The sequence below is a fragment of the Hydractinia symbiolongicarpus genome, chromosome 8 (assembly GCF_029227915.1).
Source record: "Hydractinia symbiolongicarpus strain clone_291-10 chromosome 8, HSymV2.1, whole genome shotgun sequence".
NCBI classification, from domain to species: Eukaryota; Metazoa; Cnidaria; class Hydrozoa; order Anthoathecata; family Hydractiniidae; genus Hydractinia; species Hydractinia symbiolongicarpus.
Window position 1 is genome coordinate 9963652 of NC_079882.1, and position 25765 is coordinate 9989416.

General features: G+C 34.2%; 2 protein-coding genes across 2 annotated transcripts; one reads left to right on the forward strand and one right to left on the reverse strand.

The window, feature by feature from the left end:
• Positions 1–11673: 11673 nt before the first annotated feature.
• On the reverse strand, positions 11674–25476 carry LOC130654590 (NAD(P) transhydrogenase, mitochondrial-like). Its single transcript, XM_057457201.1, has 16 exons — positions 25255–25476; positions 21799–21866; positions 21596–21636; positions 18790–18853; positions 17284–17531; positions 16508–16976; positions 16075–16331; positions 15706–16000; positions 15289–15612; positions 15023–15211; positions 14366–14593; positions 14009–14254; positions 13559–13825; positions 12463–12702; positions 12197–12375; positions 11674–12090 (listed from the first exon to the last, which is right to left on the reverse strand). Exons 2-16 carry the CDS (start codon positions 21857–21859, stop codon positions 11944–11946), a joined length of 3255 nt encoding a protein of 1084 aa, XP_057313184.1. The 5' UTR covers positions 21860–21866; positions 25255–25476; the 3' UTR covers positions 11674–11943.
• LOC130654591 (uncharacterized) lies at positions 12908–13448 on the forward strand. Its single transcript, XM_057457202.1, has 2 exons — positions 12908–13043; positions 13117–13448. The coding sequence occupies exons 1-2, from the start codon at positions 12909–12911 to the stop codon at positions 13411–13413; spliced, it is 432 nt and encodes a 143-aa protein (XP_057313185.1). The 5' UTR covers position 12908; the 3' UTR covers positions 13414–13448.
• Positions 25477–25765: the final 289 nt, after the last annotated feature.

Genomic DNA, 25765 nt, shown 5'->3' on the forward strand with positions numbered 1-25765 from the left:
ATATTACTCCTACACACAAGAAAGGACTGCGCACTGAAAAGGCGAACTATAGACCTGTAAGCGTCCTATCGAACATCTCAAAAATCTATGAAAGATGCATGTATGACCAAATATACACCTTCTTTCGAGCCATTGTTTTCGAAACTTTCATTTGGTTTTCGCAAGAGGCACAGTTCACAACAATACCTCATAAATATGATTGAAAAATGGAAAAACAGTCTTGACAAAGGTGGCACATTTGGAGCGCTTTTAACTGATTTGTCTAAGGCATTTGACTGCATACCACACGAGCTTTTACTAGCAAAACTACTTGCATATGGCTTTGGTATGAACTCTTTCCTGTTTATAAAATCGTACCTAATTGACAGGAAACAGCAAGTACGTATAAATAACAATTACAGTGCATGGACAAAAATACAATACGGCGTACCGTGAGGATCAATTTTGGGTCCTTTGCTTTTCAATATATTTTTATGCGATCTTTTCCTTTTTGTCCCAAATTAAATACATCATCTGTATATATGTTGCAATGTAAGAAACAATCGGAATACGTTATTAGCAGACCCTTAGACTTTAAGGGTACGTTCACTGCCGGCTTAGTTTGACGTTCTTGCGTTGGTTTTTAGAGCTGTATTTGATATTTTATTGATTGAAGAAATGGAACGCACTGTAACAAGACTAAAACCAGTAGAAGCATTTGTTTCGGTCAATTTCAGGGCAGAATTAGAAAAAAATATTGTCGTAAGGTTTCCATAGCGTTATAATACTATTCCCCGTTTTGTCGTGATACCCTTTGTCGCGGTGCAAAATTTTTGTCGTGGTGTGTTATTGTTATTGGTGGTTTTACTTTTTGTCGTGATACTCTGTTATGTCGTTTTATTCTTTGTCGTTGTATTTACTCGTTGTTGTTTCTCAAAATGGCGCAAAACCCACCATTTTGTGCTATCTACCACATAAAGTAAAATTAGTTAGTCACTTCACGTAAGAGAACTTAAAAACATCACATCTTTCATTTAAAACGTGACTTGTAAATTCGGGTCAATAAATTGTGTGTTCATCAGATATTTTTGTTGGTAAAATGATAACTTGCTAGCTCGCTAGCTTTTTAGATGTTGTTTATTGTATTAAGTATACAGTTAAGATAAAGGGGAAGTAAAAGTGAGAAGGTTAATTATTTTTGGTTTATGTTCGGCTGGCTCGCTAATATGAAAAAACTTTTGCGATACTTCGCGATTTTTGGCCTAAATACGAAAGTTAGGCCACGTGAAAAGGGGTTTAATCGCAGAAATTAATACCCTCAGAATATATTGAAAATGTTATCACAAAAGTTATTTCTCGTCAATTTTTAGTTCTTTTATGAGATAAAAAAGGTATTCCCTTATATAGCTTTCATCTTTGTTTAAGGTCTCGTGTATTAAGTGTTAACCAACTCTTTGAATCGATTCAAAATCATACCGCTTTATATCTTTGATGACATTTTTTGATGACATTGTAATTTTACGCGTTATTTCATGACCTCCTTGAACATATAATAATCAACAGATCTCAAGAATTAGTTCTCGCAAAGATTTAATGAAATGATCATTCGCTAGATTTCTCGATTGTTTTTACTTGAGAAATTTTCTTTCTTTAAAGTAAATTTAAGTTGAATATTCTGGCAGAATATCCAAGCGTAGCAGCCATTTTGCATGGATGTACATTCATAAACATCAAAAAGTAAAATGCTTTACCTTTCACATTGACCCTAATTTTGTCATGGCGTGCATTTTATGCCAGTTTGGTGGCAGGGCAGTATATAAAAAAAAATATACCTACAGACGGGCTACATCTTTAAAATGTTTGATTTAAGGAGGTTCTGTAGAAAATTTGGAAAGTGTGGTCACCGCTAAATCTCACTCCAAAGCCTTTAGCTAGCTGTGCAATACAATGGCCAGGTAGTTAACTAACTCAAAACGCTTTAGTCACATTCCTGAGTCTCCTGTTGTGATTTCCTGAGAGTAGTTTACGAAATTAGTTATTCCATGTAAAAAGTACAAACATTTTACGCCACGAAGTGGAATACGCTAAACGAACTTATATATTGAGAGTTGTGCGACACGGTAAAACGTAAAACCACACAATAAAAATGAACCATTGTTATGAAAAGCGCTAAAGCGATAAAATGCACGTCGAAAAGAATGATTTAGCACGACGAAACGCACTTCGGAGCGATAAAATCCACGTCGCAAAGGATGTTTCGCCTCGATGAAGCGCATTACGAGGCGATTAAAACCACGTTGCAAAGAATGATTCGCCACGACGAAAAGCACTTCGAAGCAAAAAAATCCACGTCGCAAAGAATATTACGCCACAATGAAACGCATTACGAAGCGATAAAATGCACGTCGCAAACAATAATTCGCCACGGCAAAAGCTCTTTGAATCGATAAAATGCACGTCGCGAAGAATGATACCCTTCGACGAAAAGCACAACGAAGTGATAAAAAACCACGTTGGTAGAAAAGACACGCTACGACGAAAGGCAACACGGCACGACAAAAACCACGCCATAAAAACTTGCACGCAACAATAAAAAGAAACATTACGACGCGACAAAAACAATACACGAATATTGTCTTACAAATACCTCTGTGAACTTTGCTGATGGTAAACAATCGTTTCTACAAAAAGGCAAATTTATCCGTGACATTTTATTTGTGTGTTTGTGTCAGCGAATAAAGTAATGTATACACCACACGCCTTATCCAATCTCTCTGAAATAAACTTTTTAAAATTTAAAATCTTCATATAATCTTTTTAAACACCCCTCCTTTAATAACGCCCCTTTAAATTGAGACATCTATTTGAATCACTCAAATTTTGGTAAATTTTGGTTAGTTATAACTCACCCTTAGCCAGGGTTTTTCGAACTAACCTTGTCCCCAGGGCATATTGTATCTTTTCTGACATCGAAACGGCGATATTTTTTCCGCCAGTTTGGTTCTTTACGACTCCCAAGATATAAAATAAACATTCCGATAAACAGCTGTTCATTGTGATACAATCAAATTTCGAAGTCAAGTCGATATTACCATACATTTCTCAATAATTCGATCTTGTTTTTTTATGTTATAGTGGTGATATATTTCCCAGTCAAATTTGGTCAAAGGCTTAAAACTACATTAAGTAAAAAATTCACAGCCCTGATATTACGTTTTAATGCATGCGAAAGTAAAAAGCAGTAAAATAGCCATACAACAATTGTTCCATGCACTATATCAAGGAACTAAAATTTTCGGACGATTAAAATTTTAAAAAATTTTCCTTAGGTGGAAGACACACAGTAAGTTCTTCCTACAATAGGTACACATCAGATGTTTTTTAAAGCTCCTAAAAAATGACGAATATGTTACCATTAAGAATTTATCTCTTCTAACAAAACAAGAACAACAGTTATCTGCAACAACATTGTCCATAAAATGGCGTCATATAAAAAACGCGCCAAAAGTTGGTTATACGAAAGCGACAAGAAAAAAAAAACTGAAACAAATATGGCTACTTCTAAAACCACAAGAAATGCGAAACTGACATTGAAACTGACAAACAGACCTCCACATAAAATTTTTGTATTCGCTTTTCTACATGCTTTATCAGTAGTATCTTAATGATTTTTTTATGATTTTTTTCTCGTCAAAATATTTGATGTTTTACCTACAAATACAAACACTTTTCAAAGTTGAAAGGAAACGGCTAATTTTTTTATTTATTTATTTACTTTTTTTTGGACCCTACACTGCACATGTGCATTAAGGAAATAAATAAATTATCCCTGTCGTAGGTTACCAAGTTCTTGTTCCGTAAGACCTCTTATTTAAGCCCTAGTGTTTACCTGAGTTACTTCTTTATGGTTAATTTACAGGCTTACGTGTAAATGACTTAATGGTTGAGTAAAGAAAAGTATTTCATTTTATCTAAAAGAAGTGTTACTAAAACGTCCGAAATATCATCATCGGAACACTGCTTTTTAAAGAACTGGACTTGACACGATGTTCAATTTAAACGTATTATCTGGCTTGCGATAATAATTCTGGCAGAACAAAGCCAGTGTAAAGGCGTACTGCAGTAATTGAATTTCCGCGCCCGAAGGCGTAGGAAATTCTTTAAAACCGTCGTTTTTTTCTTTCGGAGCACTTTTTGAGAAATAATCGACCCTGGGATTTCACGTTGGTCCGTCACAGATGTAAACTTCGTACCCAAGCTCCTTAACTATTTGGAAGTCTAGTATTGACGTTTCAGGCCAAAATTGGTATTTGTTTTCGACAAAATTTGGCACAGTTAACAAAAAAAGTATGCTGAACATAATGGTGACATAATAATCTTGATTTTTGTCACCTAAATGTCATTTTAGGCCAAAATTGGTCCAAAAATTAGAACTACTTTATTTTCAACAAAATTTGGAACAGTTAACAAATAAAGTATGCTGAACATGATGGTGACATCAAAATTTTGATTTCTTCTTACCTAAATGTCATTTTAGGCCAAAATTGGTCCAAAAATTAAAACTACTTTACTTTTAACAAAATTTGGCACAGTAAACAAATAAAGTAAGCTGAACATGATGGTGACATCAAAATTTTGATTTCTTGTTACCTAAATGTCATTTTAGGCCAAAATTGGTCCAAAAATTAAAACTACTTTATTTTTGACAAATTTTGGCACAATTAACAAAAAAAGTATGGTGAACATGATGGTGACATCAAAATTTTGGTTTTTTGCCACCTTAAATGTCATTTTAAGCCAAAATTGGTCCAAAAATTAAAACTACTTCATTTTCAACAAAAATTGGCAAAGTTAACAAAAAAAGTATGCTGAACATAATGGTGACATCAAAATTTTGATTTTTTGTCAACTAATGCCGTTTAAGACCATAAACGTTTCAATCGCAAGACTTTCAACCATGAATGATAGGCTGTATTTTTTGTTAGCAATTTCTTTTAAAATGTGAGTTTATTATGACACGTTACGTTTTGTTTGCGTTTGTTGTAAGATATAATGTCACTGATGGGCTTTATCTTCAGAGGTTCATGCACCAAACCCCTTCGAATGTTTGGCACATGGTCTCTTTGCAAGCAAAATTTATTTAAAAGTAGCGTTCTTGGGGTTTCGTTCATGGAATTCAAAGCTTGTCTCCAGGAATTCTGTTGTTTTTCATATGATTTATAAACGTTAGAAAGAGAAAAGCTGGAAATGGGATGCGCTCTATCAAATTTCCTTCGAAGCTTTTTTTGTTTTATTTTTTTTACAACACAAGTCATCTCCCTTTTAAAACATTTTGTGACAGTGCGTTTAATGAGAGTGTTTTGCAGCAGATCATCTCTTTTTTTTGTTGAATTCTTTGACAGGATATCTTTCATGAATGCTTTGACATGCCACGTCATGCCATGACGATCCAATTAGTTAACTCTAAAGTGCTAGCCTATTATTAATTTATTATCCTTGTGATAAAAACCATTTCAAACATATGAGGTATGGCAGCAAAGATATACTTTCTCTGTTTCATTCTATGTTCTTTATGTTTCTTTAGCGTTCATATGAGCGACGCAAATGAATATTTAAGCAGAAAGTGCCCTTATGTAATGAAATCACCAAATGTCGATGCAAATTAATCGTTGGTTTTGACCATGATGTGAAATTTATTAGTTCATTTCTTCAGAACTGGAAAAATTGGAAACGAATCTTTAACAAGTCAATGGAGATAACATGTGAAGCACTGACAACAGCACAATTAAAAAAGTATAGAGGAATGGAGTATGGCAAGCCAGATCATACGTTTTAACTGCAAGCCTGAATTATTCGTCTCTCTAATTATTGGTGATGAGAGGAAAATGAATGTTGCACTTTGTCCCAAGAGAGATATGCGTGTAGAAATAGATGGCAAGGAATATGATACAAATTATCTGAGCAAAATCGTGGAACGGGTTATATCCAAATCGAAGCATGGTACAAACTTTTTTGGAACTGAAAAACATCCTCTGATGCTACTAATCTTGAAAAGTTTTCATACGAAACATTGAACGCTGGTATCAAAACCATTGTGTTACCAAAACTCGGTGGTGGTTTGAAATAATTTCGCTTTGTAGCACCCAACGATTTTTATCGATTTTTGTCGATCACCCGATACATTTTTAGAAGTAAAATGTTTAGATCCGCAAAAAGTGTGCTTCAGAAATGAAATGGAACAACTGACACTAGAGATGTCGAATGGGAACTTCGATGTTTCTTTTCCTCGATATATTAAGAACTTAAACTTCGTATATCATGACAATGGTAAAATTTCAAATGAACTAATATTCAGAGATGTGACATTTGAGAATGTAAACATTGTTATTTCCAACATTATGCTAAACAGTGATGGCTTATTATTTCCTGCAAACTTCAAAAATTTGACGGTAAAAGATGTGTTTTTGGTAGGACCATCAGAAGAAGAATTGGACCACAATGTGTGTGAGTTTGCTGGTAAAATGTTTCAAAATTACGGAAGCATGGAATATGACAATTGAGAAGTTTTAGTAAGGCGAACGTTCTCCTTAAAAGAACTCTCAACTGCAGAAATAACAGGCAGACATAAAGCAATCATCATCAATGTTTACACCATATTGGATAAGTTTTCCTAAACCTGGGTCCCCGAATCCGTTTCGGAATAGACGGGTTGGTGAGGTCATCAAAAAACTTTCAAACCCCAAAATCTCTGCAACCATTTGTAAAAAGTACATGGTCCTATACATTTTCTTGATCAACGTTTCAAGATCTATACGATGAAGACAACAAGTATACAAATTTATAAAAAAGACTTTTTGCGTTGATAACCTCAGCAATATTTTTAAACCCTCACATCTCCTTAAGGCGTTTATCAAAAGCATGTGATCATATATATTTTCTTGATCAGCAGTTTAAGTTCTACACAATAGAAGCAACGTGAAAACAAGGTTCTTTTTTTTGTGGATGGGTTGCTGACGTCATCTAAATTCAAATAACGCTTATTTTTCATTTTTATCCTGCCCCATTGGATTTTTCCACGGTTTTATCGACTAGTATAAGATATTGACGTTAAAGTAGTGTTACGTCGAAAAACATTTCAGACATTTTCGGCAACATCAAAGGAAAATGAACACATTCACTTTGCTTGTTACAGACACACACACCCTCCGTATTATTATAAGAGATGAATTTATTCTGGCATATCATATAAAAACACACAACTCTTCTTCCAGAAAGTAAATAAAATAAAGTAAAATATTTAGAAAATATATAAATAAATAACATAATATATTTAAAAAAAATCTTTTGTATAGAAGTATGTTAACGAGTAACATACAGGGGCGGCGCCACTAGGGGGGCTGGGGGTGGGGCTTCAGAGTTTTTGCAAATGCAAATAGTCATCATTATTGAATAAAAAATATATATAGATATCATTAGGTTTTTCAAAAACAATTTTTTATATGAGGATGCTACACATCTCACGATAGTGAAAGATTTTGTCTTTCTTTTGACAGCTTTCTGCTGATACCTTCTCGAAATGCCACTTCTGTGTTTGCTTCTGGCTTAAACAGGATAAGAAATACCTTACATCCATACAACGAAAAAAAGCTTGCTGCATTAATAGTCACAACCGTGTAAACGAGAACCAAAGTTTTTCCCCCGTTACTCATTTGACTGTAGTAAATAAAACTTGTCGATGCTAGTATTAGAGTTGATATGAAAGATGAGAATGTTATGAATACTGTCTCTCTGTAGTTTTCTGGTAGTCTTCTCGCTCTAAATGCTTGTACTGTATTGCATACAAGTAGGATGAATATGTAACCCAGTTGGATTTGAATGTGTGGGTTTGTATTGCAGTAGATATTTCTTGAAATGCTGTCGTGGTCCAAATCCATCTTCTGTGTTGGCCATATTACTTTAAATGACGTAAGCAATAGAAAATCATCAACAAGTAAAACAACTATTAAGAAAATGATATCAGTAGCCCTTGTAACAAAAATTTCTGTCTTCCCCATTGTTTGTCTTCTTTGGAATATAAATAATAATTTTTGGGTTCTGCTCATCGTGATGGAAATTTGTATTGTGAAAAATACTCCAATGATGATTGGTTGAAATATGCAAGATGTGGTGGTCGGTCGACCAATGAAAATCAGTGGTATGCATAAATTTATTGCAGATATGACTACCAACTGTAAAAACGAAATATTTCTCCCAGACGACACCACAATAGGTGTGTGCCGATTTCTATACAATATTGCTATTGTTATGCTGTTTAAAAAAAGCATAATGACAGATACTGTCACTATAAGCTGAGATTCTGTATCTTTCATACTTAGAAACTTATCCTCATATGGATCAAAGCACATGGTTCTTCCTCTATTACTTTGCCAAAACGATGGACATGGATGACAAACTCCTTCCGTGTCCGTGTCTTTAAATGACGAAGCATTGCATTTATCGCAGTACCAACCAGCTCTTCTCATCCAGGTGTAAGATGAAGAGACTTCCCCATAATTCGCAACCATACCTAAACCACATGATGGCATAATGCAGGATTGGTAATTTGTTAAGTGTTGTGTTGTGTTTAAATGATCTTTCAGTGAAAAAAAAATGTACCCGAAATCTAAAGACTTTCTGAACCCATCAAATGTTAAACCCGTTTCAATATCTGTAACATAGGTGTCTATTAAACGTATAAGGCTTTGTCTCCCTGAAGTTGACGATACAGTAACGTGAGAGCAATTTATTTTGTGTTTCCAATCTACAACAAACGAGCTTTCGTAATAATCACAAGGAACTTCGATTTCAAGATTATCTTTCTCCATTTGGGCATTGTAAATCATTCCAAATCGATAATCAGTTTTGGAATTGAACAAATATAGGAAATCAGAGTTTACTATAAGTATTGACAATACATTTTCTTGTTGTGTTTCCAAATAAAATGATGATTTATTGAATATATTTTCGTTTGCCAGATCTACAAAATATGTGTTGACACACATTCTTCGCATCTTTGCAAAATTCTCTATACCACCATCATATGCACACAAACTTCCATTACACAGCACATAAAAATCAACAGCCGTTACTTTTGCATCAATCATACTTTTTACCATCGTCTCTGCATAATTTGTTTCATACAAGTCAAAGCTAAAGAAATTTCTTTTATTTTCCAATAAAGCATTTGGAAACATAGACTGGTTTGTGAATGCAAAGAAGGGAATATCAGAAGTGGATAACATTGAAGCAGCAATTCTTGTCATATCAAAAGACATGTAGGAGATGATGGCAAGTGGCTTGTTTACATTCATATTTAGATATGGTAAAAGATTTTCTATTAAAACTTTTGGATTATCACAGACATCTATCGTTATAGCGTTATAGTTATATAAATATCCATTTGACAGGTCCAAATCCACATCAAGAGCATTTAAATTGTAACTATGTTCACCAAAGTTCGAGAAGGTTAAAGAGAACAAGGAAATAACAAGGTTATCTTCACTATGCTCCATTACCGATTTCTGACCACATTTGCCTTCAGTTGTGTGAAATACCAATTGAAATTGCAATAAAAAAGGTAGGAGCTTGTACATTGTTGAAAGACAGAAACCTAAAATTAAATTACGATATCAGAAAATAGTTGTAAATTTACTAGTAACCTTATAGATAGGTACAAACAAGATAATCCAGCAATAAGCTAGAAGAAATTGTTTTTTTTTTATTTGGGGTGGTGGTGCTATTTTAAGGCATGCAATACAAGAAATCGAAGAGGATTCTAAAAAAAACTTCTCTACCTGTTATAGTGTCAATCTGAAGTGATTTGTTGATGTTTTGTCATAATAAATCTTGAGAATATGAATACTTAATTATAAACGCAACTTCACCTTATCGAATTTTGTCGACAAGCGATCGTCAGACAATCACTTACAATGTGATTACGAAATACACTAAAAGTAGTGTCATAACCTTCTAATTGTTTCATTGTATGTATAATTAAAATCGACGTCTTTATAACCACAGGGCGGATTCTTTTTATTACGTTCGATACATGTAGTTTAGTATGGAATGTCTCTTTGTTAAATTTTTAATAATGAAATGAAGGAAGTTTCCAAATAGGAAATTAGAGGTCATAACCACATAAGAAGACAGAAAAAAAACACACGCACTTCTTAAGGGGTGTTGATGAGAGTCATTCTGGTCTGTATAGCGAGCTGTCAGTATTTCTGCGAAAAGGAGTCAGCCCGGTAAGAAAGACAGCCCTCTGGTAACTCGGCCTCATATAATCAGTCCTTAATTAACTAAAAAAAACGTGTTTATATGAGAAACAAGCCATATCTCAATTGAATTTGTCGTGATCCCGGCAAGAAGGGATAAATTTAACCTATGTAAACTCACTCTAGCAAGCCAGCTCAACCCGAGAGTTTACGCTCACGCAATCAAATTTGCTTGTGATGAAAATTTTTTTTTGTTATGCATTGTTTAATGATTTCATAGTTTGCCCGCTTAACCGAGGTTTTTCGCATATACCTTTGTTAAAAGAAAGTGGGCAAAAGAGAAGTAGGCAAGAAGAAAAAAAAGACGGCTAGAAAAAAAAAAAATAATAATATATAAATAATAAAATATTTAATTTTCGTCACTTTTTGTCGACTAATTTCTAGATCGTAAATGACCACAAAAGTTTGAATTTTTAAGCTGTTTTTGTTTCGATAACAACATACGATGGCTTTGAGGGATACTTAAATTGTTATTTCTGAAAGAAGATGAGCGCAGAGAGAAAGGGGTTGGCAAAAAGTATTAGTCATTCATCCAGTCCTGGCTCAGCCTGTTCTAACAACTTCCGAATTTTTGTCAATTTTACTAGTAAAAACGAAATCAAAAGTAGACAGACATTAACTTTTTGACCTGAAGACTAAAAGCACTCAAAATATGATTACTTTGGCACGCAATCAATGAGCAAATAACGATTGCGCGCCATATATTTTTTAGAAATGGAATAGAAAATAAGCAAACAGGTGATCGTATGGTCAGGTGTAACGAGAAGCATATAGACCTGTGACAAACTGATTTCCCGGTGGAAGTTCTTACATCCCTCCTTGTGATTTACTTACAACCAGCTTCAACTCAATTGTTTGTATAATGCATACGATATGCAGTCGTTTGTGTTCTCTCTAATAAGCCACTTTTATGATCCTTTTAACCTCGTACCTAGGGATTGTTAGTTTTTTTTCATCTGTACATCCGAAGTTTAAAAAAATCTAACAACCTCTGGGGACGAGGTTGGGCTTGTATAAAAAAAATTAATCGATACAATAGAAACCCGTCTATGATATCAATCCTATTTTCATGTTGAACGCTAAGCAGAAAGGATCGATTCACAGAATAGCTAGTGGCATGACTTTAAAGAAGTTTACAGATTTCCGCACGGAGAGCGCACACTCTGCCACAAGGGGTGGCTTTGGTGAGTGTGGCCACAAAATTTTACGTCAGCGGACTTTTTTTCACTAATAAGGCGTGATTTCCATTGGAACGCTTCTCACGGCAGGTACTACAAAACTTGTAACGACTTTAGCAAGGACTCTTACGAAAACAAGTGTGAAGTCATATCTTTTGGCTATAACTTCCTAACCGAAATAACGCAAAAAGAAAACAAAATAGTCTGGTAAAAAATTATTTCAGAAAAAATAATATTCCATTTTTAGAGTGGCCACTTATTTTTTTAAAAAATTCAAGAACATCGGCTCATCTTTTGAACATCGCTCATGAAATTTAATTATAGATTTTCTCTCCACTGAAGTTGTTCACAAGTAACCACTCAAGTCTTATTCCATCGTAACAAAAAAGAGGTTAAAAACCACAGTGTTTATGTGTTAGATAAAAAAAATTAATTCTACCATTTTTAAATTGCTACCTTCCTACGAAACATGTTCAGTTGTAATGTTCGTTAATTTTCGTCAATAACGCGTCGCACGTAGATTTGGCGTCTCCTAGCAACATAGACGTATTTTCTTTGTAAAAGACAGGATTGTCGACGTCAGCATAACCTGTACCCATGGTTCGTTTCATGACAATGGCCTAAAAAATAAAAAAAATCGAAGTATATTTACACAGAAATCAACTCACACCACCAGTTCTAATGCTGTTCCACTTATGACACGCCAATTTAACAATTAATATTTACCTGCTTCGCTTTCCATACTTCTAGCACGGGCATTCCCGCAATGATAGAATTCGGGTCTTCTTGTGCAGCGGAATTAACTGTATCGTTTGCACCAATAACAAGAACTAAGTCTGTATCTGGGAAATCATCATTTAGCTCATCCATTTCTAACACTACATCATACGGAATACCAGCTTCCGCTAAATAAAATAATCAATGAAAATCCATCACACTAAAATTTATAGATGGAGCTTGAAAAAGAAATTCAAGACGAATCTTAAACTTACCCAATAACACATTCAGTTGGCCAGGCATACGACCAGCAACAGGGTGAATTCCAAACCTAACGTTAATATTCTTTTCTCTTAATTTACTAATCATATCAGCAATGGCGTATTGTGCTTTAGCAACTGCTAGACCGTAACCTGGTACGATGATGATATTCTTGGAGCTCGTGATCAGTTCAACAGTTGAGTCGACATTAATTTCACTATGTGTTCCAGTGATCTTCATTCTTTCACCAGTTCCTAGAGCAAAGAATAACTGAATGTCTTATAAGAGAAATAAACAATGGTGAAAAGACTTTTTGACAAAGCTGAACGTTACAAGGGCTTCTTCTGGCAACTCTTCTATTAACAGCAGCGCTTTATGGAGATTCATTGCAATGTCTTCGCATAATAGAGTACGTTGCATTGTTACACCAACAGTTAAACAAATTCGTTGATCGCAAAGGATGTGGTATGCTATCACGGAATATATTTGGGGCTCGGGCGAGCAACCACAAACACGATCGCAATCAAAAATAGAGGAAGGATGGGTATTAGTACAAGCGGAAAATAAGGAAGTTAACACTAAGGCTAATATCGAGGTAGGAAACATGTTTCGCTTTTCCATTACGTTTTTAAAGTTAACAGTTTGTAATAAGTAGTTATCTAACTTAGAGTGAAAGCAAAGTGGATAAGGCGCCACAGCGCAAATCTCCAAAAAGAAAATCGTTATCCAGAGACCTGTGTTACGAAAACGGCACAAAAGAAATATCTACAAAACGACAGGAGTCCATAAAACGAACTGTGCAGCGCAATGTAGGTGTTTCAGTTAAGGGAAAAGATGGCGTAAGGTACCGAAAAATCGAAACAGCAAGAAAACTCAAAAGAAAAGAAATTCATAATAGTTTCCAAACAAAACGACGTGTTAAGCAAAATATATTCCAACCCAGAAACACTGGCACACATCATTAAAAATAGATTAGTAAAAAATTATATTATATTAACAACGCTTGTTTTTATTTTTATTTTAAAATTTGACATTCAAACTGTAGCTAATAGCTGCTTGAAAAACTAGTTCCAAAAGGAAAGGGTACACTGTTGCTATAGTAACACTTACCAGAGCTAAGCGTTCCATATCCACCAAACAATACATTGGTAAGAGATCGATTCATCGCTTTGCACATAATGTAGGATAAGATACCACCAGAAAATCCCACCAAAGCCCCGACAATTGTTAACAGATCATTATTCAGCATGAAGCCTTCTGCACACAACGCCCACCCACTGTAACTGTTCAACACTGTTATGACAACAGGCATGTCAGCACCGCCAATAGATGCGGTCATGTGGACGCCCATAACACCAGATAAACCACTTGCGGCACCTGCAAAACAAATATTGAAATGTTTCTACCTAAAAAAAGCGGCTAACTTGCTTGTCAGAAGTCAAGTATATTACACCATATTACATGTAACGACAGATTCTCTTTTTAATGTTACATTAGGAAATAACTAGTGTCGAGGTGACTTACTCGCTTACCTAACCCAGACAAAATTGACTCGCTTACCTAACATAGGAATACACACGGATGGATCATTGCTGTTCATGAACAAGCCCAAAGCACCTGCGCTAGCAGTTCCCATAGCAATATTGTAAAAGTTTTTGCCAGGTAAATTTAATGGTGCAGATTTGAGTAAACCTTGAAGTTTTCCAAAAGCCGTTAACGAGCCGGTAAATGTTATGCCGCCAATGAAAGTGCCAGCATAGATGGCAGCTTTGTGTACGTTTCCAGATGGATCCATCGCAAAATGATCTACATTAAAATAAAGTAATTTGCTCGGTTTTAGTTTGATTTAAATTCCAACCTTTTTTTGTGATTCTTTTAAAAACACTAAGCTAAAACCAAAAACAAGCCAAGACTTACTTGCGTCTATAAGGTACGATGCACACGAGGTTAAAACAGCAGCAAGACCGACAAAACTGTGAAACAAAGCAACCAATTGTGGTAGGTCAGTTACAGCTATCTTCTTAGCTATAACAGCTCCTATTGTTCCACCAACAGCCATAGTAATTCCCATCTGAGTAAGAACATCAGTGTTGGGTGCCATTATGCCAATTGTAGATGCTATTCCACTGGTGATTCCAATAATTCCTTAAAATTACGATTAGATAGTTAAATTTTATGCAGACCTTTTTATAAGAAATGAAAATTCCAGATTCAGCGCAAAGTTGTTGTTTTTGTCACGTGTTCCGGCTGAAATTGTTTTTACGTTGCTCTGCATTTTGAGCATTTTTAATCAATTTGACAATAAATTACAAATATTCCGCACAAACTTTAAAACTTTTGAAACTGCGTATCGCTTCAAAATCGCCACTTCGAAATTTTCCATATTTTACTTTCCGAGGAATACGCGATTATTAAAAGACTAATCGGTAGACCGCGGATAATGCCACGAATTCGCACATTCTTAAAATATTGCATTTCGTGTGTCCGTAGCACGACGTTTTTCTTTCAGACAGACAGACATTAAATTTTTAGCAGCATTTCCGAAAAATAAGTTTATATATCAACATTCCCCACCTAGTGCATTTCCAGTTCGAGCACTGCTCTGCGTAGACAGTCCACCAATTGCACCAATACAGCATAAAGATGACCCAAGATAAAGCATTTGATGCATATCAGAATATCCAGCCATGTTGGTCGCAGCATAACCACCCACAAAGAGCGCCCCAGGAATGGCGTACAAGTAATGGTACTCCGGAGGGTCAGCTAAAACAAAAATTTTGACATTTAAAAAGAAACTCTAGTGATAATATCAAATAAGAAGAAAAAAGAAGACAAAGTACTTGGTCTTTTAAACATGTCCAACATTCTTTTAGTGATGATAAAACCTCCCGTAATGTTGATAGAGGAAACGAGAGCAGCGGTGGCTGCGAGATATTGCGCCGTACTATGCGGAACGATGCTTCCCCCCATTAGTAGCAGTCCTCCTGCTGCAGTGATACCAGATACAGCATTTGTAACTGACATCAAGGGTGAATGGAGAGCAGGTGTTACTCCCCAAACAACTTTGTAACCAATAACACCAGCAAGTGAAAAAGTTGTCATCATTTGATTAAAAGCCATATTTGGAGACACCATACCAAGACCGAGTATACTTCCAAGACCAGCTATAAAAATGGATAGGATTTTTTTAGAAAGAATCTGGATGACAAGAAATGAAAATTGATCAATACTAAAGATATGTAAGCAAAGCTACCGACCTGTCACAAGTCCAGTTTCTTGAACAGCGCCCTGCCATGGGGTCTTTACTGGCGCAGTTATAATTTTTGCCGCTTCTTTTGCCGGAGGTGGTGGTGGAGGAGCAGCACTCGCTGGGGGCGGCCACATCAATTTACCATCCAGGTGAACCATAGAACCTCTGATAACTTCATCTTCTAAATTCAAATTGTAATGGCCTTTTTCGCCAGCAGACAGCAACAGTTTAGAGATGTTATTCGCATATAAGGAGCTGGATTGCGTAGGTAGACGACTAGGAAGATCTGTATATCCAACAATCTAAAATTGCAAAATTAATACACAGCTCTTTGAAACAAGAAACTGCAAATACATACGGACAGAAGTCTTCATACCTGCACACCCTTGTAGTTGTAGCTCTCTCCAGGTTTAGTAACCTCACAGTTGCCACCAGTTTCTGCTGCGAGATCAACAATAACAGATCCTTGTTTCATGCTTTCAACCATTTCTTTTGTTATAAGTTTTGGAGCTGGTTTTCCAGGAATTAATGCAGTAGTAATGATAATATCCACATCCTTAGCTTGCTTGGCAAACAATTCCATTTCTGCCTTGATGAATTCAGGCGACATCTCCTTCGCGTAACCTCCGCCACCTATTAAAAAAATATTGTTGAACACTTTTTTTTAGCAAATTTAAGGTATGGATAAAAAGGAAAAATGTAAAAATTCCAGGTTTGAATGTTATTATTATAAACTAAGTGTGCGGTATCCGTTTCATGGTGATAAATCTTGACCTGCACTACATTCATCATTTCGCAAAATCTATTACCTTCTCCAGATTCTTTAATGTTTACTTCTAAAAACTCTGCGCCTAATGATTGTACTTGCTCACGCACAGCTTCACGTGTATCGAAACCACGAACTATAGCTCCTAAATTTTTAGCAGTTACCATTGCTGACAGGCCAGCCACACCTCCTCCTATTACAAGCACTTTAGCTGGGGGAACCTTCCCTGCTGCTGTAATTTGACCAGTGAAGAACCTTCCAAAATTATTTGCAGCTTCAAGAACAGCTTTGTATCCAGCGATATTAGCCATTGAGCTTAGCGCATCAAACACTTGAGCACGTGAAATACGTGGAACGCAGTCCATGGCCAAGGTGGTTAGTTTTTGTTCACCTAACTTCTCTACTAAGGCTTTATTTATACCAGGATGAATAAAGCTGTAAAGGTTAGCACCAGGTTTCATCAACTCAGCTTCATGTACGCCTAAAGTTGGATGTTCAGCAGGAGGTCGAACCTAAGGTAAATACAGTTAGTTAAAGGAATCCCGAGATGCTACAATCGGTAGACCTGTAAGGTAATATAAATTGAAACGATATCAATGAATAGATCTGGTAGAAGTAAATTAATAAATAAAAAGTTATGCCACAATCGCATTATTTCCTCGTCCCAGCAACAACACCATAACAAAGAAGGATCTGTGCGTTGGTTTTCTATAATTTAGACTGTATACAAGCTCACTCACAAATATTATTGCAAACTGATCCCTTTCAAAATGCAACTATAGAAAGGATTTTTTATGCTAATAGAATAAATGCTGGTACCTTCAAAACAATGTCAGATTGAAATGCATCTTTTGTCGGAACAATTTTAGCACCAGCATCGACATACTCTTTATCTAAAAACTTTGCAGCTTCCCCTGCGCCCTCTTCTACAACAACATTGAAACCTTTTCCTGTGAGTACTTTGCAAGCTTGTGGCGATAAAGCAACTCTTTTCTCATTTAAAAAAACTTCTTTTGGAACACCCACAGTCAAGCTGGAGTACGGGACACCTACAACTGCAGCTTCATCTAAAACAGATTTTATAGGATGATTTCTTACATACAAGGTTTAAAAATCAATCTAAAACTTAAACAAGAAAATGCTGCATATATATTAACAATCGCAAAGACAAAAGTGTAAAGATTTCTTTTTCCGGTAACAACGTTGATACAGCTAACTTGCCTCAAGTAATAATTGTCGTTTTTTTAACTGATACGTTTAAAAAATTACCATCAAAGTAATCGATTAAAGATTGATAAAAATTTGTACAAAAGGACTTTGTACAAAACTGAGACAATCATCATATAGGCAAATTGCCTGCAAAAGAGGACCACAAAAGGTGTGTAAATTTTGTAAAATAATGATTGTTTAAAAAGTTTTTTTTCTTTTTTTGTAAAATAATTCACACATAAAAGATGTGTAATGTTCTGTTTTATGCTAAATAAGTTGTTCATAAGAACCAATTTGTTTTAACTGCATTTGTACATAAAATGTTTCACACTGTTAAAAAATTATTCTCAAAAAACAGTCGCAGAAAGCCTTCTAAGCAAATATTTTTTTAAAAAGTAAAAAAAAGAAGCTTATTTTGTAAACACTGCCTTCAAACAGAATACAAACATATATATATAGCAACATCAAAAATACAAATATTTTATATTTAGTTCTTTTTTATTGAATTCTGGCTAGTTAAATATTATCAACAAAAAATCTGTTTTCAAGCATGAATAAACATCAGCAATATTCGTTGTCGTTAAAATTGATAGTTTTGGTAATTAAACATTTTCAGGGTTTCCACCGAAAATATGGTATCAAATTTCCTGACTTTCCTTCAAATTCTCGGACTTTCCCTGACTTTTTCAAGAAATTCTACAGCCAAACAGAAAAACAAATTAACTAAAACCGTTTAAACATTAATAAGGCATGCAACTTTGCATTTGCAATTTTTGAATTTATAAAAATAAAGTTCTATCAGTCTACTAAGTCAAGTTAAAAGACAAAAAATTCCCTGATTTTCCTGAAAAAATGGGTCTTTTTTCCTGACTTTCCCTGACCACAGATAAAGTTCCCTGACTTTCCCTGATTTCCCTGACTTGGTTGAAGCTCTGAATTTGTGTCATATTTTTTTAATAACATACAAGATTGTTTTAACAACAGCAGATAGTTTTTTTCAGTTTACCTTAAAAATTAAATCTACCTAAGAATTCCAAGCTTCTAAACCTGCAATCTACTTTGGTTCCTACCAATTCAAAAAGTCTTTAAGACACTTTGTCTATACTAATCCTTTACCTTTTGCTTCTGTTGAAAAAAGTTTTGATGAGCATATTATACTTCTAGGTAACAATTCCAATTTCTAAAAAAAAAGTTGTCAAATATTTCTTGGTACATTTGATCACACGACTAAAAGAAATTGCAGATGATTTGAATGCATCCTGCATGATGATGTGGAGATAATGCAGACAATAATGCACAGTCAAACCTGTGTTAACGGCAATTTCTCTATAACAACCAGTTTAAAGTGGACTCCTCTGATTTCAGTGGAAGTCGGACCTGCCAATAGTGGTCGGCCACAAAATTTGGCTCCCTAGTTGTATCACAACCTGTATATAACAGCCACTAAAATAAGATTGCTCACTGCCGTTGTAAGTCGTTTTGTTTTCGTGGTAATTTAATTGTCGAAAACTCCATATATTTTGCACAATGAAATCAACTCACTTGCTACTTACATGCTATATGATTACATTATTTGTTTCTGATAACCTGTTTTTGTGACATGAAAGTTTTAGTAAAACTTTATTTATTTTGCACAGTGCACTATATTTAATTATAAAAGAACATTTACATGTTAAGCTAATATGCCACCATGAGTTGGCTAATAAAGTCAAAAATGTTCAAAACTTTTCAGATTTAATGTTTGAATTTTTCTGATAACCCTTCTTGAATGATTGAGGCATTATGTGAAACCAGCAATTGAAATGCGTCATTATATCGTTATATATTGGATCAATTCTTTTCTATGTACATTGTTTTTTAAACCCAATCCTTGAGTTTCACTAAAATTTAAACTAAACAGGTTTTTTAAAGCTGTTCTCATTCATTTTTTGACTTTTTTTAACTTCAAATGTTTTGTTGACAAAATGTTTAAGATTTTGAGACATTTTCCTAAGAGGTGGGGTGAATAAAAGTGAGTAAGTCAAAAAAAAAAAAATAAATACTGACTTTAAAGAAAAAATTTTTTTCTGGTTTGGGAACCCATAAATAAGCAAAAGAAGTTGGAAGTTGGAAAACGCAAATACAAACCATAATAAAAAATAGAGATGAAATACTTAAAAGTTGTCAAAATAACGAACCAGCTTAACGAAAGCGTAAAAGCAGTAAAAATACCACCCACAAAAAAATTAATAATTTAATGTGGGAGTGGTTCAAAGATCATCTGCTAGACACCTTCCAGTCAGTGGTCCGCTTATTCAGGAAAGAGCTTTAAAGTTTGCTGAAGATCTTGGAGTGGAAGAATCTTGTCAAATGGCTGGCATTGAAGTTTTGGGCAACGAAACAATTTAGCATTTAAGGGAAAGCGGAGATGCAGCTCAGGACTTGTTTGAAGAAATAAATGTATTGCAAGCTATTACTTGGCTAAAGAGAGTTGGTAAAGTTTTGCGAGAGCCGATTTACCAATGTTGCATAAACAGTGGGTTTGATGTAGCTTGTAGAGATGGCAAAGGTAAGGTTACAAAACCTAACTTTGTAAGAACAATTAAGAACATTATAATCCGAATTATGCAAATATGTGTGTTTCATTTCTTTACCAAATCTCTTGTAACAAAATATTTACAAGTCACAAGCTCGGATTTTTATATCTTATAGTAACACTTTTTGAACAAGTTTTGTTTGTAATACACCTTTCCCGAATTTCATAAAATTATAACAATTATGATGTCATCCGAAATTTTATGTTTCTGTGCTAAGGATATTCAGATAGAATAGCAAATTATCATGACAAAAATGAAGTTTTTAGAGCAATATAATATTCTGGTTGGATTTTATTTAGATTTGAAGAAAAAAATATTTTGAAAACGAGGCTATTCTTAGGAAGCTCAGCTATATGAAGGGTTTGACCGTACCTTTCAGCTCGGAATTGAGGCACTTAAGGAACAAAAATATTTACAGAATTAGGTAATTGTTCTACCTTTTTCTAAGGAACTTGGGGATAAGAATCATTTTAGCATCGACCTCTTTAATTGAGTTTGGCATAATTAGGAAATTCAGGAAAGGTCTATTTATAATCTACTTCCTTATTAAAAACTTCATAATAACAAAACTCTGCATGCAAAATTATTTAACCAACAAAACTCTGCATGCAAAATTATTTAACTATCTCTATTAGATCAAACAGCCTTGCCTATGATTTGTTTGGTGGTTTGATGGAAGAATTCTTTAATATTAAAGAACAATGCCAGGCTGGCGATATTAAAGATTTATTAAACTAATGCTTTGAAATATCATTCGAAAATATTGCACAGCTCGAGATTATTTTTTTTTAAGAAGATCCCTCACAAAAACACTGGGATATACCTGCAAATGAAATTATAAAATCTTTCATTGAATCTAGTGACAGAGACAAAAGTGACGTTAATGAGCGACAGGACAGGTCAGACATTATGATTTCATTGCGCATTAAACATTTGCCTTACAATGGCCTAAAGAAGTTATTAGTTTCGCAAATCTAGAGTGTCGATTGGAACACTTTTTTATGTTGGAGAAAGCTACTGCCAGGCAGTCGACAATAACTGAATTTCCTTAATAGTTTATAAGTATGCAGTATTGTCGTTGTAATGTTAGGTTTTGTTACTAGGACCATTTTTTGGTATTGGATCAAAAATTTACCATCTTTAAAAGATCAAGTTGCATGCAGTAGGGATTTGCATTGGCCATTATTGACAGGTTTTCTCTACAATGGCCACCTGTCCTAAACAGCCAGTATTTTTGGTTCCCTGTTATAGACAGGTTTAACTGTATATGAGGACAAGGAAGATTATAACAACAATGTCAACAAAAGCAATACATTATATGCTATATATTTAATAACCATTATTACCTTTACACAATGTTTAAGTTTTGGGGCATACTTTCCAGTACCTAAAAATAGTATATTATATATCCAATTTCATGGTTGACCGTTGATGTTAGCATAAGATTTTGACGTTTGAGTGTGAAGGATTTAATTGCACAAGAATGGAAACATAATGGGTAAGGTAAAGGTACAAAAAATACAGTAGAGAAAAATAATAAGGTACTTGCCTGGAACACATGTTGATAAACTTCGTTTTGCAAGCAAATTACCAATATGAAGTAGCTTCATTGCAATTCTAATTAAAATAAACAAAAAAACTATGATTCCAATTATCAAAATCTTTGCTTTAGAAAAGGAATGACATTGAAAATCACAGTGGAGGCTGCAACAAGTTGTATAAAATGTGGATGAGATACATCACTACCATTGTAAACACAAGATTGAATAAATTAAGATTAAACATTACTAAGTGGTTATTCAACTTTTCATTATTTGTATAACAGGTATTTACTTGTGCAGGTTGAGATTCCTGGCTATGAAGATTGCAAAATCACATTAGATAAGATAAGATAAGAGAATTTTTTTTATTAATCAAAAATAGCTGTCAGTTCAAATAATTAAACAAATTGGTAATATGAAGAGAAAAAACAAACAAACTATTTTTGAAGGGAGACCTTACCTAATAGCAGAATGCTTGTACCCTGTGCCAAATAGAGCAGACTCTGAAGTGTGCCGGGTTAAAGGATTTTTTTATTACTAGCCTTTCTAATTCAGTTTATTTCATGACGACAGAACATTGGCAACGTTAAATGACATTTTCCTGTTTTACGTCAACAAATTAGTGTTTGACATTGGCAATTTATATTGTTTTGTGACCATTATGCTCCAATACAAAAATAAAAGTTGAATTTAAAGAATTTACAACTAACTTGAATAAAAAATGTCAGCAATAGCCAAAAGTCAGTGTGAAATAGAAAGCCTGCTACTACAACATCTGTTAAAATTAATTTAGATGAGAAACATGCACATAATTACTGAGGTGTACAAATCTACCACACACCCTTTTAGAACTTAGAAACGATATGGGCTGCAATCCTCCTACCTTGTGGCTATTAAAACAGATGGAAGACTTTTTAGGTTAAATATCATTTTGGTCTACAGTCAAGCCTGTGTTTAAGGCCAACCTTTTAACTTTTTAGATAAGACTTGCTTAAAAGAATTAACATAGAAATATAAAAAAATGTCCCCATAATGAAGGCATGTCTCTGAATTTTAAGGCGTACACTGACACTTTCTCTTTGTATATATTTGGAGACATTGTCTATATTTTCAGAAATGTGTTGTACTACTACTGCTAGTGCAATTTTTTAGAATGATTGATTATGGAAAATGTACTTGATTTGATTCATAAATAAAGGCCCTGTTAACGAAGTCGAGCACTTATTATATTTTCCTATTCCTGTCACATGGAGGTAGTGAATCTTAGTATTGTGTGTGATTTATCATCAAGCTAATCAGAGGATTGACAGACAATAAACCGGTCTAATTTTTCCTATTGGTTGCACATATTGCTTTGATTGACAATATAGTGAATAATGAAATTTTCCGGGATGTGTTTTTGGTCTAGGACAAAAAAAGGTGATGTAATTTCCTTTGGCCTAATGGTAAATATTCGCTTGCCCATATTAAATTGCTGCCAAATTACAGGAGTCCCAGGCAAAAACAAAGATTTTATTCTTGTTTTTATGCCAATTTACACCCTATTTTTATGCTATTTTATGTTTTTTACTTCTAATTTCATGCTATTTTTTATGAAAATTTAGCTAATTTTATGCCAATTTTATGCCAATGCCTAAATTTGATAACTGCATGGTTCAATGGTCCTTACTAATTTCTCATAGATTTGACGAATCTCCTACAAAAACTGGAGAACCCTTGGAAAACTGGTTAAACATTGTTCATTGCTAAACAATGGGTTAAATCAATCAAGTCTAAGGGTTCCCCTCTTAAATTTGTTTCTGGTTTTTATCAACTATTATTGCAAAGCTTGTAACATTTCTGCCTTCATTACTAAATTTTCTTGGCTTAGGAATAAACTGCCTTGACTAAGACTTAACTTGCCATCTTCGGAATTAGCTGGTTGATGAGATCTTTTTTTGACCCAGATGTATGACACTTTGCATGTGATTTTACTTGAGATAACCCACTGTTGTCAATTTTGAATGCTTTAACACAAATTTTACAATAAGCTGAAAATTTATCATTTTTAACTAAACTGACAGGTTAGCTTTTCCCCACTCTGAACAGTGTTTAATCAATCACTATTGTAATTACTATAACCTTAAAAAAAGTTGTTCTACTCTCTTCTCAACTTAAATAATTGCTACAAACTCTGGGAAATGTCATAAGAATAATAAATGCTAATAATAAAGAGCAAACAAAAGTTTGGAGAACACGTACAGAAATTATGATTTTTTATGCCAACAAATCAATTTCATGCTAATTTTATGATTTTTGAGAAAAAATTGCTCATTTTATGATTTTTTATGATTTTATGCCAGCTGGGATCCCTGAAATTACCAAATGGGAAGGTGGTCCTAAGTATTATTGGAACCTTATTTTTCAACTTGCATAAAATGGGCATAAAAAAGTCCTGTATATATTTCTTTTCAATATATTTTAGAAAAAAATTATTTCACTTTTCCTCATGGTCAGAGCCTTCTTAATTCATAACAGTTTGCTTCCTTTTTTTAATTCTCAATAAGAGCGTTGAAACAAAAGAAAGATTTATTTAAACAATGGTTAGCTGAAACTGTTAACTGGTGTATATATAATTAGCTTCTCTAATAAATTCAGAAATTTAGGATAAATTTCAATTTGGAAATAGCTATTTACAGCTACTAAGAATGCTGGATTTTACCCTGTTGTGGCCAACAACAATACACCTTTACGATAATTCGGGAAAACTAACACTTCATCGCAGCTTATTTTACAATCAGAGGAGGTAAACATCACACTTTTATAAGAGTTTATTAAGGAGAAAACACGTTTTTTCGTAATAACTTTTCTTGCCGCGTTTTGTTTTTAATGAAAAGTACACATAAGTTGTACCTTATTATTATTAAAGTTTCCTGAAAATTTGAAAGAAATTGATACAACAGAAGTTAAAAAACTGGAGAAAACATGCTTTCGTCTCTAACAAACTCTCATAAAAACACGATTTTTACCTCCTTTTTTTCTAAAATGTAAAACGATGGAGAGCCGTAGAAATGCATGTACAATTGAATTATCGTAAAGGTGCATTATTTTAAACCAATAAAAAATTGATAAATGGAACATGTGTTTACGTGTAAACTTCCCACCTTTCGTTACTTATCTAATTATATACATTTCACTGTGGCTGTTTGCTTGCAGGTAAATTAAGCTATAGCTAGCTATATAGCTAAGCTGCCTTGGCTGAGTGTGAATTTTACAAACCCTTTAAATAAACATGATTTTAGCATAGTTACACTGTGATTCTCTTATTTAAACTTTTAGAAGTTTAATTTAAAGGTAACATACTAATTATATATAGTTAACAGCACATTTCATTTAAAAGTTTCCCCTGACAGCGCAGGGCAGTTGGAATTTGTTCTCTACTAAAGGCGAGGGCCACCTAGGTTAAACGTAAACTTAATTCTTACCGAATAATTTAAAACTTTAACGGTGAGCCTTTGTCCCTTAGCAGTCAACAAACATGTATTCGAGTCACGAATACAAGGCGCACCTCTTAATAAAAGTTAGCGAAATTTACACAGCAGGTCAAGCCGCCATTTTTTATGCCATGAGTGTCTGGTCGTCTCATCTTTCCGCCGTGGCCGTTTTATGTGTTTGGAGGAACCCTTACTCCCTAGTTCCGCCCCCTCCCCCTCCTGGAATCTGACATTTATTAATTATATATTGGAAACGATATAATAGGGTTATAAATGAATTTAGTTTTTATATAAAAGAATGATAAATTTCGATTCCCACCACGGCTTTTTCTAATAAAATGCGTTAGCGGCAGAGGGATTCTGAAAAACTTGACTACTAAAAAGTGAATTTTTTAATCAAAGGATGAGAATTAAGCATATCGACTATAATGTTAGTTAAAAAAATAATTTTAAAATATCTGGAACTGTTTCAAAAAGTCGTTTTTCAACCAATGTAATACAA